Genomic DNA, 13,296 nt, shown 5'->3' on the forward strand with positions numbered 1-13,296 from the left:
CATTTTTCTCTGGTACTTCGTCTTACTGTATGTGCATGGCAGGTGAAAGATGTTTCAGGCTTTAAATTTTGAAGTATCAAGTAGGAAATTTGTTTTCAAATGAAACTAAAGTGCTGAAATGAAGTGTTAATTTTACTTATAATTTTCTTGAGTAATTGGTATGGTTATGTAGTGTCTCTTTGATAATACTATTTCCAAGTATTGTTTGGAACAATCAGATGTTAGTGGGTGGTAACACAATTTTATTTGTTTACTGTTTCATCAATTCTAAATCTCCAGTAATGCTTTGTAATGTTACAGGTGGCAGCTTCATTAAGAAATGCATCTGATAGTTTAAGGTACGTTTTTATTATTCACTGTAGAATTTTTTGAGCAGTGTAAATGTTTACTTACTCCATGTGAAAGGAAAACATACAATAACCCTTAGGGACCAAAATACAGAAGTTACTTTTAAAAAGTTCTATTTTTGGAGTTCTATTTCTTCTATACATTAACCGTATATAGTATATACAGACTAGAGCAATATTACGCATGTTATCAGAGAAAACGCTACTATATCTACTATTCTGTTATTGCAGAAGATTAAAAAGTAGCTTTACAATATTACATCATACATCAGTCCCATTTATAACATTGGTTTGCAATAACAACACAAACGGCAAAAATGAAAACTAAAACCCTTCCATTAAATACTGTACTGTAACTTGAAAAAATTATACACTTCAATAATTTTCTAATAGTAAAAATCTAGTATGTTTTGCCGTCACAGAGAGGAACAAAAATGCCTGAAAAATTGTACTCGTAGATAATTCTCGAATGGCAAACATTCAGCACATTGTGCTGTCACAGAAAGAAACTAAAATGCTTACTAACGTCATGGCCAGCTGTAAGAACTTCTGTAAAACGAATGATCAGTTCAGATGTTGAAGCAAAACTTTCTAAACTGTCCAAGACATTTAACACTTCATGGTGGGTAGGCAGAATGGTCTTGTCCTCCTCACATTCTTGTGATGTATTTTGCACCTCAGACAGAAATGTTTGTACATCAGGTTCAGTATTTGAAATGTGTTGCAAAATATTCCATTGTCAGGCAAAGTGATATTGTTGTTACCATCTAACTTGCCAACATATTGTCTCCAGGCATTGCTAAAACACTTCTGTAAGTGTTAAGAGGAAACTGATGGAACTGATTCCCAGCTTGTATTGCATCCAATGCTATCCATTGTTGTTTCCATCTAGTTTTCAGCAATACAGATTGCGCAAGTGGCTTGTGATACAATGTCTTCATAGCAGCAGTAATGCCTTGATTCAAAGGCAGAAGGCAACTTAATGTATTTTAAGTAAAAAGTGAACATTTACATTAGTTAATATTAAAGCAAAAGAAACCATTTATTATTAACTGTCAATCCAAGCTTCCCAATAGTGAGAGTAGGTGCAAAGTAAAGCATTAATTACATGTTCTTGAAACATATCAATTTCTCAGATTTACTGATGATGACCCAAGAATGTTGTTTATCTATGTCATATGAATTACAGACAAGTACAGCAGTTAAACATTGTTTACTGCTGGCCCCTCCATGTGGGTTTGACTTGGCAGAAGTTGTAAAGAAATCGTAGCTTTGTCTGCATTGCTGGCAGAAGTTACAGCAATCTTTTATCTCACTTCGTCAAATTCATGCAACCGATGGTTGCTCCTTCTTCATCAATTTTATTCATTTAATTGCCGATCACTCAGCATGAAATTGAAGTCTGTTCTGAATGTCTAAATTTTCTGCAGTCTCATTTGTTGTTGACTAAATTATAGTTCCACTCAGATACATTGGAAGTGCACATATAGCTGAACCACTGTAAAAGTTCTGCATCTTCATACATAACTCTGTGAAGTCGCTTTGATTTGCACCTGGAACCCAGTGCAGCAGAATTAAGAACTCTTCATTTAAGTAGTGCGGATAATGTAGATTTGCTGAGTCTAAGCTTGCTGCCAATTGTGCTGTTTTTTCAATAAACCATGGTCTGCTTCCTGCACTATTTTTAGTTTCACTTGCTGATCTATGCTGTGTGCTTCCTATTGCATGACAACCCTTTTACTGCTTGGATCTCAATGTTACTAATACTGGCACTATTTAAAGAATGTAAAGGCACATCTTAACATGGAATGGCACTTGTTGATGGAATCTAGTTTCTCACACTGTTGGTGTCACAATTTTTTTCCTTCTTGATGGTGATTGTTGAGCAATTTTATGCACAAAGGTCAGCTAGAGAAACATTAGGAAAAAACATTGACAGTTCAGGTCTAATGAAAAATGTAATGATGCAACAGACTAGAAAACAGTTTGCAATTCATGCTGACTGAAATTTTTTAACCAGTAAAACGTATAATATCGTGTACATCACTGCCCGTACTGATATTTTGCTAGTGTTAATGAAATGTTCACCTTAAGTGATTTCATGTTAAGCATGATGTCATGTACATTATTGTTCATTATTATTAAGTAAAAATATTAAAGAGCAGTAGGGTTAATAACACATTGTATAAAACAGCTGATTTGTGTGTCTGTTCCTTAAGAAAAAGGGTGTACTTCTTTTATACAAAAAAAAAAGTGCAGGTGAAGTTTCAGCAGCTGTATAGTGCTAACTATTCTAATTGAATGTGACATGGAAGTCATAGAAATTCAATGTGATGGGTACAAGCTAATGTCCTGCTATGTAGAACAAGTAAGAGGAAAGGGTGAGTGTTATATTTCCAAAACCTGGAGTCAAGTTTCAGCCCCTTCAGATTAATGAATGTTGGGGTGAACAGGTCTTTGAATACTGTTTCAGCAATGTGGATTGGGAAACATAAGCTTGTTGTATTGACAGTTTACAGGCCACCATCATGATCTTAATTTTCATAACGCAACTGTAGGCAGCTTTAGTGAGACCATGAAGACTTAATTGGTGAGTCGTCTTTTGCGACTTGTGAGAAGCTACTAACCAAGGACACCTAGAATCATCAATGTCTGCATTTGGGAAATCTAACACAGTAAAATTCCCCAAAAGGACTTAATGCACACAATGCAAACTTGGCTGATTTGGGAGCAAAACTGTTAGTGATCTATCTGGCCCTCACAGTAAAATGAATATTGATCAGTTGTGTTCAAATCACAGGAGGAAAGAATTAGAGTGAAATTACAGGGCAAATGTTATCAATAGGTATACAAGGCACACAGTGTGGATGGAGACTTAAACTTTGTGTTAATAATTTTCTCTAAAAAGCATAATACTGAATAGAAGTAAGAGCAAGAGACAAATAACTCCCTGGACTTAATTATCTTTCGCAAGGTAGAGAGAGCTCTACCTACTTCGAAAGACAAGAAACTGTGCATAGTGAAATATTCTGCTATACTGTCTGTAGTTCACTATCAGATCTTCGTTTGTGTTCAGTAAAGGTCTTTGTTCCTGGCACAATATGTTCTCATCGTAAATTGTGGCTATGCTTTTTTGGTTTTGGAACTGTAGTATCCACTTGACCTGTTGTATAGGAAGCCTGGACTCATGAAGTTGCAAAATCATTTTTAGGAAATAATTTAATTCTGCATTTATTGTGTATATCCATGGTAAACATTTACCATTTTTCACCGGGTAAACGCTCACAGATGAGTGTGGCTGCTATGTCTAGATCTACATCAGTTCCTTGAAAAGCACTGTGAAGTAAAACATTAATATCTATGGTTAGACCTATTTAATACGCATCACACACCCTTCAGCAATGTTTTGAGGTGAGTCACACAGTTGTTTTGAAAGCATCACCTTTATAGCATGATTGGATTTCTGTGGTATCCTAGCAATGGATTCTCTGGTATCATAGCAATGGACTGACTGCTGTACCTACAACTGAACCAATGTGATGATTCCATTGGTATCTCCACATATTGCTACACTCAAGAATTTATGAGAGTAGTGATAGGACACTGTTTCTCCTTTTTGTGAATTTTAATCCTAATGTTTGAAGCTAGTTGGCAATACTTACACCAGTTCAAAATTCTATCTAGATACAAACTGATACATTCTTTTAATTTGTTCATAATTGACACAGCTGGTAATTATATGTGCCTGTACAATTGTGGATAGTTTTGCCATTTTATCTGTGTTGCCAATGGAACTGAGTCAACAATAACTAAAATGGTAAGCTGCAGTTAATAAATATAATATTAAACTCAAGTTCATCAGGGTTAACATCATGTGTAACTGCTCATGTAATGAGCCTTGACATGATGCCGTAAGTCCCAAATATCACAAGCTTTGTTGTGGGATTTCACTGTGTCATTTAAAGGACAAGAACTCCATGAGAAATAGCAGAAAGCTGCATATGAATCAGGAACATAAGCGTTGAAATTTGCTGTGTCATTCACTTTTGTTATGGGAAGGTTGTTCCAATGAGACATCTTGGTATATTCAGTGTTGGAACTTCCACTAGCAAAGTCTTCAAGAACACATTTGATGGTGGCTTGGGGGTTGTGGCAACTGATAAGGGTGTTATTTGATGATGATCTACAATATCCCAACAGAACAAGATAGAAAATATTTGAAATCTAAAGCCATCACCACACTCATTGGAGAAAAAACATACAGGAAACAATAACTGTCAAAATAATGAGACTTGAGACTTTCAAAGCATCAGCTACATACACCCTATCCCATGAATCACATGTAGACTCAGCCCCTGATGCAAACTTTGATGCTTTTTTGGTGGAACCACCAAATTCCACAGCAAAAACTCTCAAATTGTCATCTCCCTAATGCCTTGTAGTAATAACACAAAAGCTTATCATTGGTTTAATTACTCCTATACTGCAATGGAACATTCATGGTTTGATAGCACATGTAAATGAAACTTTTTAGTTGTAGAAGATCACTGTGTTTCACGTGAGTCGCTTCATAAATGTTCCAGTACTCCCATGCTGTCAGGGCACAGTATCTGACTGGTTGACACTGGGGGGGTAAGGACTGGTGGATGGACAACCTGTTTTTTGCTGTGTGTGAGGCATAAGTGAGGACTGAGATCAGACACTAGCTGTATGAATTCTTAGGGCAGTTATTCAACAATAACAGTAGATTTTGTTTTGACTTGCCAAGATCCTCTTTGCAAGAAGCATTGCTAATATTGTCCCAAAATATACAAGTCATTTCATTTGTAGGAGATATTAATGTCAGTAATACGCAGGTGTATTGCCAGCATCTCCTGGTGGGTTGTGAGATAAGCTATGTCTTCTGAATACAAGTGCTAGAATTTATTTCAGCACAGTTATTTAGTTTCTCACAACTTATCTCTAAGCCTGCTTCATTATAATTTTAACCTACACACATGGGCATGTCAAAAGGTCATTTAGGTGAGTACCACATAGAGCAAACAGAGGATTGTTTTACCATCTAGTGATATTCAGAAATTGCTTACGTCTTGCCAGACCATGATTATTGCAAGGTAGATTCACCACACTGTTGGAGCACTTGTCCTGTTGTGGAAGCAAGTGTCAGCTCACAATATTCACCTCCTGCCAAGCTTGGTGATAGTTCCAATACTGTTCATCTACAGTGAATATTTAGCTCAGAACAGCTGTCTGCATATTTTCTTTCGTCAGCTGGCTCAACAGAAATGTGAGTAGCAACTAGGAGGATTTATTATTGTTGTGATAGCCCATAAAACTGCTGTATCAGGCAGGAACAAATCTAAACACCAGAATGGAGAAAAGGAGATAGCTCAGACAGTGTGGATGTAATCCCACAAGAAACCTAGATATGAATTTTTATTTTCGAGTAGTGCTACATAACAGCTGAACTAGTAGGAATATTTCAGCTTTATGTGAGAAAGCAATCTCGCCTCTAATACAGAACTCAAGGGAAAATGATACATTGCACAATAATTACTGTAATGTCGCCCTCACCAACTGTAAGCCAAATTACAAGAAAAGTTCGATCAGCATGTGGCATACCTGGTCTGTAGAATCCAAGAAACTATGCACTCACATCCAGCGTACATGTGAAGGATATTGCTCCACCCTGAGAATGTGAATGGCTTTCCCTAATCCGATAACATGTTGGAAACGTGTGTAATTGTGGCTGTGTACTCCTTGTATATGTGTTCATAGGAGTGTTTGGGGAAAGTCAGTGTCTGCCATCTATGCCATCTGTAAGCTTTGAAAGTGGGAGGTGTTTCCAGCCACTTAGATTAGGGGACACCAGGTATCTACTCTTACAATCTGTCCTATGTGGAAGCAACTGTATAAGAAATATACCTACATAGGGCATACCCAAAGGTATGTTCTTTTTAAATTGAGCATACGGTACTGTAGTCAGTGGGATATAACATTCTACATTAACATAGGCTTCTGTCTAAAATCTCCAGACACTATTTTACTGTGAGTTTCTCTTCAAGAAAGATTTCTGATATATGGCATTAATGACAGAGCGTATAACTGTTCTGTGCAATGTAGTAATTAACTGCAAAGATTTTTATTAATCACAAAGAAACAACTGCTACTGTAGTCTGATTAAAACTACTTGATAGGTGATGGGTGTCACTTGCCACTGCAATGTTGCTACATCCACTATCAGCTACTGCTCGGTTATAGGCAACACACAAACACAGCTGATTTTAAGTGACCTATGAATAAACTGTGGCAGAAGACAGGTTTTGTCCTTGAATTTAAACTCATGTCCTAACCTTACCACAACTATGTGATCTGCAGTATACCCAAGAAAACAGTGATCAACAATCTGCAGCACAATTGAGATCATGATTTTGTTCAGAGCTTGTCAGGCTAGACCTCTGTGAGCGAACTCAAGTCAGAAAAATTTCTTAATATGTTTCTTTGCATAGCCATCTTCTGCAGCAAAATTTCTGTTTTCGATGAAAGCAAACTGTAATTTCTCACTGTCATTGGTTACTTGAAACCATAAACCCATCAAAAGCAAAACAATCAGAAGCAGCAATCAGGATAGAATAATAGCACACAAGTATGTGCATGCTCCTATGCACCCACAGCCATATCCACACTCAAATGACCTCATTGGGAAGCTCAAAGATGTCCATTTCCATTATGATGGAATGGGGTAGCTGCAGGTGGAATTGTTGGACCCAAATATCACACAGGTAGACCATGCACCTACTGGCATTACTTGATCTCAAAATACTATGGTAGGATGGACTGTACAAAATTCTATCCTTCTGGCAGAATGTCATTACAATTTTAAATCACTTACATATACTGAATAAGTTATATGTGACGCCCATACATTTTTAACTTTCGGTTTATAGTACCTGATTTTGTGGATTGTGAAATACTGTGTTTTTGTATCACGTAAATCAATATTTCACACCTCTTTCCTTCTTCCTCAGTTTAATTCAAAGTGCTGGTGACAGCTGTGACATTTCATATCAAGAAACATTACATCAAGGAGTAGTCGATGACAAGCTGGAGATAGATGCAGAGAAGTCAACAGATTTCAGCATGTCTTATAACTATACCAAAATACGGACTTCACAAGAAGACAGCTTATGTGGCACGAGATTAAGTTGCAGCATCAGGGAAAAGGAATTCCATAAGTTTATCTGTAGTTTCTGCCTACAGAGCTTCCCTTCAAAATACAGACTCATAATGCATATCTTCATCCACATTGATGGTGTGCAGGCACCTGCATATGTGTGTAAGTCATGTGGTGAGGTATTTCCCACTGATGACTGCCTGAAAGAACATTTGAGAATGAGTGAGGGTAACCAAGCATTATCTGCTGCCAACAGTGAGAAACTAGAATGCAGTGATGACCATGAAAACAATATCTCCTTGGAGTGTGTAAGAGAAGGAATCGTGGAACTGACGGAGAAGCAATCTTCATCAAAGGAAACCCGGAAAACTTTAAAGAAATGCTTTAATGACATACATAATACAGGTAATGTTACACAAGTTGCAGAGAAACTCGAAAGATGTCAAGACTGTGGAATTTTATGTGAAAGTGATAATGCTTATGTCCACACTGCGCTAAGTGCAAAGAGAAATCATAAATGTGATGTTTGTGGTAAATTGTTTACTCTGTTACGTAATCTTAAGAGACATAGCATAATACACACAGAAAAGAGACCCCACAAATGCGATGTTTGTGGAAAATCGTTTACTCAGTCGGGCAATCTCATGCGGCACGTATTAATACACACGGGTAAGACACCCTACAAATGTACTATTTGTAGAAAATCGTTTACTCAGTCCGGCAATCTCAAGTTACATGAATTAATACACAAAGGAAAGAGACCACACGAATGTGATGTTTGTGGAAAATCGTTTACTCTGTCGGGCAATCTCAAGAACCACAAGTTAATACACACTGGAAAGAGACCCCACGAATGCGGTGTTTGTGGAAAATCGTTTACTCAGTCTGGAAATCTCAGGGAACACGAATTAATACACACAGGAAAGAGACCCCACGAATGTGATGTTTGTGGAATATCGTTTACTAAGTCGAGCCATATGAAGAGGCATATTTTAATACACACTGGTACGAGACCCTACAGATGTACTGTTTGTGGAAAATCTTTTACTCAGTCTGGCAATCTGAAGGTACACGAATTAATACATACTGGAAAGAGACCTTACAAATGTAGTGTTAAAGGTAAATCGTTTCCTTAATGGAGCAGTCTCAAGGCACAATAATAAACACTGAACAGAGACCACACATATGCAATGTTTGTGGCAAGTCGTTTTCATAACTGGGTCATCTGAAGGCACAAATTAATACACGCAGGAATGATCCCCTACAAATGTGATACTTGCTGCAAATATTTCTCACTCTGTTAATCTCAAGAAACAATTAGCACACACCGGTGATTGACCGTACAAATGTGGTATTTGTGGAAAATTGTTTATCACTCGAGTAGCCTCAGGGTACAGCAATCACTATACACTGACAAAAGGTTACACAGATGTGTTATTTATAGGAAATGTTTTACTCCGGTCTATCATCTTAAGAAGCATGCAATAATACATGGAGACCACTGAAAGTACTGTTGTGATCAGTACATGTACACATGTTTAAAGAAGACTAGAAGTGTGTTATGAATATTGTTCACATGTGCTACAGAGGGGTCACAAAAAATATGACAAATCCATTTTTCGCAGCTTCACATTGGAAGAAGTTGCATGCAAAATACAACTTATGAAGTACAGAATTGCAATTTTTTATAATAAATGCTCCATGCTCTAATGATCTGGCTACCACAAATTGATGCATTGAGAGATCTTTTACTCATATGAGTAGAAGTTCCATGCAGTGAGCAGGACCCCATATTCAACAGAATGTACCAGTATGTTGCTAAATATTTCAAAGAAACTGCCATTTCAATGTTCATGAAGGTGTATGCACTACCCAGGCAACAACAGGAATATTTTTATTACATATCGATCACTCAGGCTATTCATCTCAACAATGGAGAAATATGAAAAATGTAATGATTATGCAAACATGTTGCTGAGGTATGCCTCCTTAATGGTAATGCTATTTGTGTGATCAATAATCTGCACACATGTGAACTTTTTGTGCTAGTTCTACATTAGGAAATAGCTGATGATGGCAAGTATGCAAAGATAAGGCAAAAATTATAATCATCTGCCTAGTAGTGTTGTGATTCACCTTCAGACTGCAATACAACAGTACTTCTGTACGGTATGGACTCATTAATTCTTTGTTTTCCAGCAGTAAATTGGACTTAATGTGTACACACATCACACATTTCCCATTAATTGTAGGCTATCGGTTTGTTGCAGTGTAGTTTGTGAGCATTAGCATCCCACATTCGTTTCATCATGATATGAGATGAGATTGGTTGGAAAGGCAACAGTGTGAGCGCTCATGCTGCTCAAACCATTGCGGTGTGATTCTGACCTTGTGATTTGGACAGTTATCCTGCTGTAAGATGTTGTCACTCTCAGGAAATACAAGAAGCATTAAGTGATGCAGATGTTGCAATAATGTTAATGTTCTCCACATAATGTTCTCCACATAATGTTCAATTATGACCAGCTGTATCTTGGCACCTCATATGAATATCCCCCATAGCATGACATTGCCTCCATGTTCCTCCACCTGTTGTGTGGTGCATGTATTGAACAATTGTTCATCTGGATGATGGGATATCTGTGCATGACCATTGACCTGGTCCACAAGAAATGTTACTTTTCACGTGACACATCTTTATAGGTATGCAGTCCAATCTCAATTAGCCCATTTGTATTGCTATTGTAACAGCCAATGTTGTTAGATCAACATGGGAATACAAAGCGGTTATATATCTTGGGGCCTCATGTTCAACAGTGCCTGCTGAATAGCTTGACTCTCTTCAGCCTGCTCAAGCATTTTCTCCTGTGTACACAGATTGTCATCTATCCCACTTTACAGTGCAGCTAGGTTCTGATCTTGTTCTAGGTAACGTGTGGGCATCCTACAACCTTTTGTCAATTTGTGGTTTCACCATCTTTCAACAATGTTCCATAGAGGCTCATGATAGAAGCATATGAGCAGTCAACCAGATTCGCTGTTTGTGAGATGCACTTACCCAGGCACCAGGCAAAACCATCTGCTCTTTGGCCAAATTATTTATGCCAGTTTTTTTACACATACTGTAAATAGAATGATTACCCATTCATGTCTGGTTATATAGTTTCATTACTGTGTGACATAACCACAGTGCCACTGGGTAGGACACACTCCTCCTAGGGAAGTGGGTATAATCATTTGGATCAACAGTGTATCTTGACACAGAAGGGTCTTTTGTGTAGTAATTCAAATTTTCATGCTTTGTTAAATTTTATGCCAATGCACTATTGTCAGTTTAAGTGACACATTTCAAGTGAAAAATATTTTTATTTCAGAGCTCTGTACATAATTCTGAGTTAATGAAGATTAATTTTATGCATCAAATCATTTAATTATTTGTCTATTTTTAAATATCATGTAACTACTGTACAAATATCAGTGGGGAAACTGTCATCATGTAGTGTCAGATAATAATTCCAATTGTTTGTATAAAAACAAGGACAGTTGAAAGAACTCAGTGTGGTTATTAGAATATGAATTTAATCCAAATGCATAATTTTCATTGTAATAAGTTAATTTATTAAATGTGCTTTCTTTCTAATTGCTTTGTTTTAATTTGATTATTTTAGTTGCCTTTCCTCTGCTTTAAACATGATTTCATAGTGTGTATTTTCCATAATTTCTGTGAGTAAATGTGAGGTTTTCAGAAATTTCACTAATGCTTGGTTTGATACATAATAATGTTTGTTTTTTGTCAGTTTTTTTCGATTTCCTACCAATTTCTTATTGGTGTAAGGTATTTTGTTCATTAAGTTTTGTTATACTTTTAATAACTTGAAACAGTTGTTATTAAGTGATAGGCATTTTTGAGTTTTGTGACACTTTCGGCTGTGTGGCTTTTTACTGAAATGAGAATGTATCTGCCATGATAGTTCATGCAGGATAATAGTGTGCTGCTATAGGGGCTGTAATACTGCAGTGGTTTTTAAATATTTAGGGAATGCTGATCTATTTAAAGTTTGTGGGATGCTATTCTCATACACACTCGATAAGAAATTTTGGTTGTCACTTGGCATGAAATTGCATGGATTTGAAATTCTGTCATTCTCCTTATAGTAATGTTGTTACACTATTGTCGAGCTACTTAATTGCATATTTGGTACTGTGCTCTATGTTGATGGTCTACTTCAATCATGACAAAAATATCTTGTTCTCTCAATAATGCTTGCTGAGACAAAAATCGTTACCATTATTATTCAAGTAAGATCAGAGCCTTGAATTCACAAACTTATAATGCTATACTCACATGAAGCTTAAATTCTGGACCGTAACTCTTCTATTTTAATAGTCTCATCACTGAAAATAAGGTTGTGGTGATTCTGAAGCTTCTGAATGGAAATTAAGTAAAGTATCCCACAGTGATTTATTAAAATGGGATTTCAAATAATAGAAGGAAAGAACAACATTGACAACAGTACTTTGTCAAAATAAAGTGACATTAATTGTTGTAATGTGGTATTTATATAATATGACCAAAACAAATGTCATTATAAGTAACTGGTTATTACTGCCATCATCATATGATGTTCCTGACCACTTTTAGATGTTTTCTGCTGAAATATATCTGGCAAATGCCATAAAAGCTATAATGAATATCTTCACATTATCACCATTGCACTTAAAGCTAATATGGGTGGCATTTGCCAACCAAAAATTCTTAGGAATATCATTTAGACACCATAATTGTTGCCTTGCACTCCTGTCCAAAATGGTTCTTTTTAAAACATGTATTGTTAGACATCTGTCAAATACTGTTAGTGTTCACTTGATTCCAAACTGAATCATAAATCAAGAAAGTATGATTCTAAATATTCTGTAAGCAGAATTTGAGTACTTTTTGTTTGAAATTACGTGAGTGGATTGAGTTTGTTGGAAGATGATACAGGTTTCATTTAAAGCTAAAAAAGCTACTTTTCACTATCATATAAAATTGTGAAAATAGTTTGCAGATTCATGCTACTTATTTGGATTCTGTGTGTAAGTATTCCTGCTATTAGAATTTTTTATGGTTTAAGTTTAATGTAGCTACGTTTACTAAGGGTAAGTTAACGAATGTGCCACATAGGACTGCAGGTGTGAGTCACTCATACATTTATACCCATAAATTTGTATAAGATGGAGCTAGGCAGTTGCACATTGACGCAGTTTGATACCTTTGGTTACAGCACATGAGTGATCTATGCAATTCATACATTGTCTCATAAAGAACAGATTGAGATACACCACTATCCCCCTGTGGTGTTTCCATTAGTTAAGTCTATTTAATTATACTCAGGTTAGTCGATTTTCAACAAATATTGCCATAAACCATGCTATGGGACATTTCTTAAGTATTTGAATTACTACAAATAATTATCTCTTCAGAGTTAAGGCCTCATCTAATAATGGGGTACACGAAAGGAGCCTCCCAGAAGATTGCAATGTTTTATGATAAATACAGAGACATGAACTGCAATCAGGTGTACCCTGGGCAATGTCAGAGTTCAGCTCAGAATGACCTGGTGGCTAATCCTTTCACACCAGAAGTATTAGAGATATCAAATCAACGCTCGTTTTTGGACCAATGTTGACTATAATATCTGTGAATATTGAGGGAATACCTCAATGCAAGCAACAACTCTTGCAAGACATGTGCCACACTAAGCACTGTGATATTTTGTGTGTTCAAGAAATATA

General features: G+C 36.5%; 2 protein-coding genes across 6 annotated transcripts in view; both read left to right on the forward strand.

The window, feature by feature from the left end:
• The window catches only part of LOC126213373 (zinc finger protein OZF-like), a 190,951-nt gene extending 180,896 nt beyond the window's left edge, over positions 1 to 10,055 (forward strand). Inside the window, exon 7 of the transcript XR_007541153.1 lies at positions 9,501 to 10,055. The gene's annotated coding sequence lies outside the window, so the exon portion shown is untranslated. The remainder of the gene's footprint in view (positions 1 to 9,500) is intronic.
• The window catches only part of LOC126213372 (zinc finger protein ZFP2-like), a 71,613-nt gene that overhangs the window by 36,482 nt on the left and 21,835 nt on the right, over positions 1 to 13,296 (forward strand). For 4 of the 5 annotated variants that reach the window (XM_049941073.1, XM_049941074.1, XM_049941075.1 and 1 more), the window contains 2 exons: positions 301 to 338; positions 7,376 to 9,507. In XM_049941073.1, coding sequence (XP_049797030.1) covers positions 301 to 338; positions 7,376 to 8,657 — 1,320 coding nt within the window. In that variant the 3' untranslated portion in view covers positions 8,658 to 9,507. Of the gene's footprint in view, positions 1 to 300; positions 339 to 7,375; positions 9,508 to 13,296 lie in introns of those variants that run through there. The other variant, XM_049941077.1, reaches the window with a different exon arrangement.

The sequence above is a fragment of the Schistocerca nitens genome, chromosome 11 (assembly GCF_023898315.1).
Source record: "Schistocerca nitens isolate TAMUIC-IGC-003100 chromosome 11, iqSchNite1.1, whole genome shotgun sequence".
NCBI lineage: Eukaryota > Metazoa > Arthropoda > Insecta > Orthoptera > Acrididae > Schistocerca > Schistocerca nitens.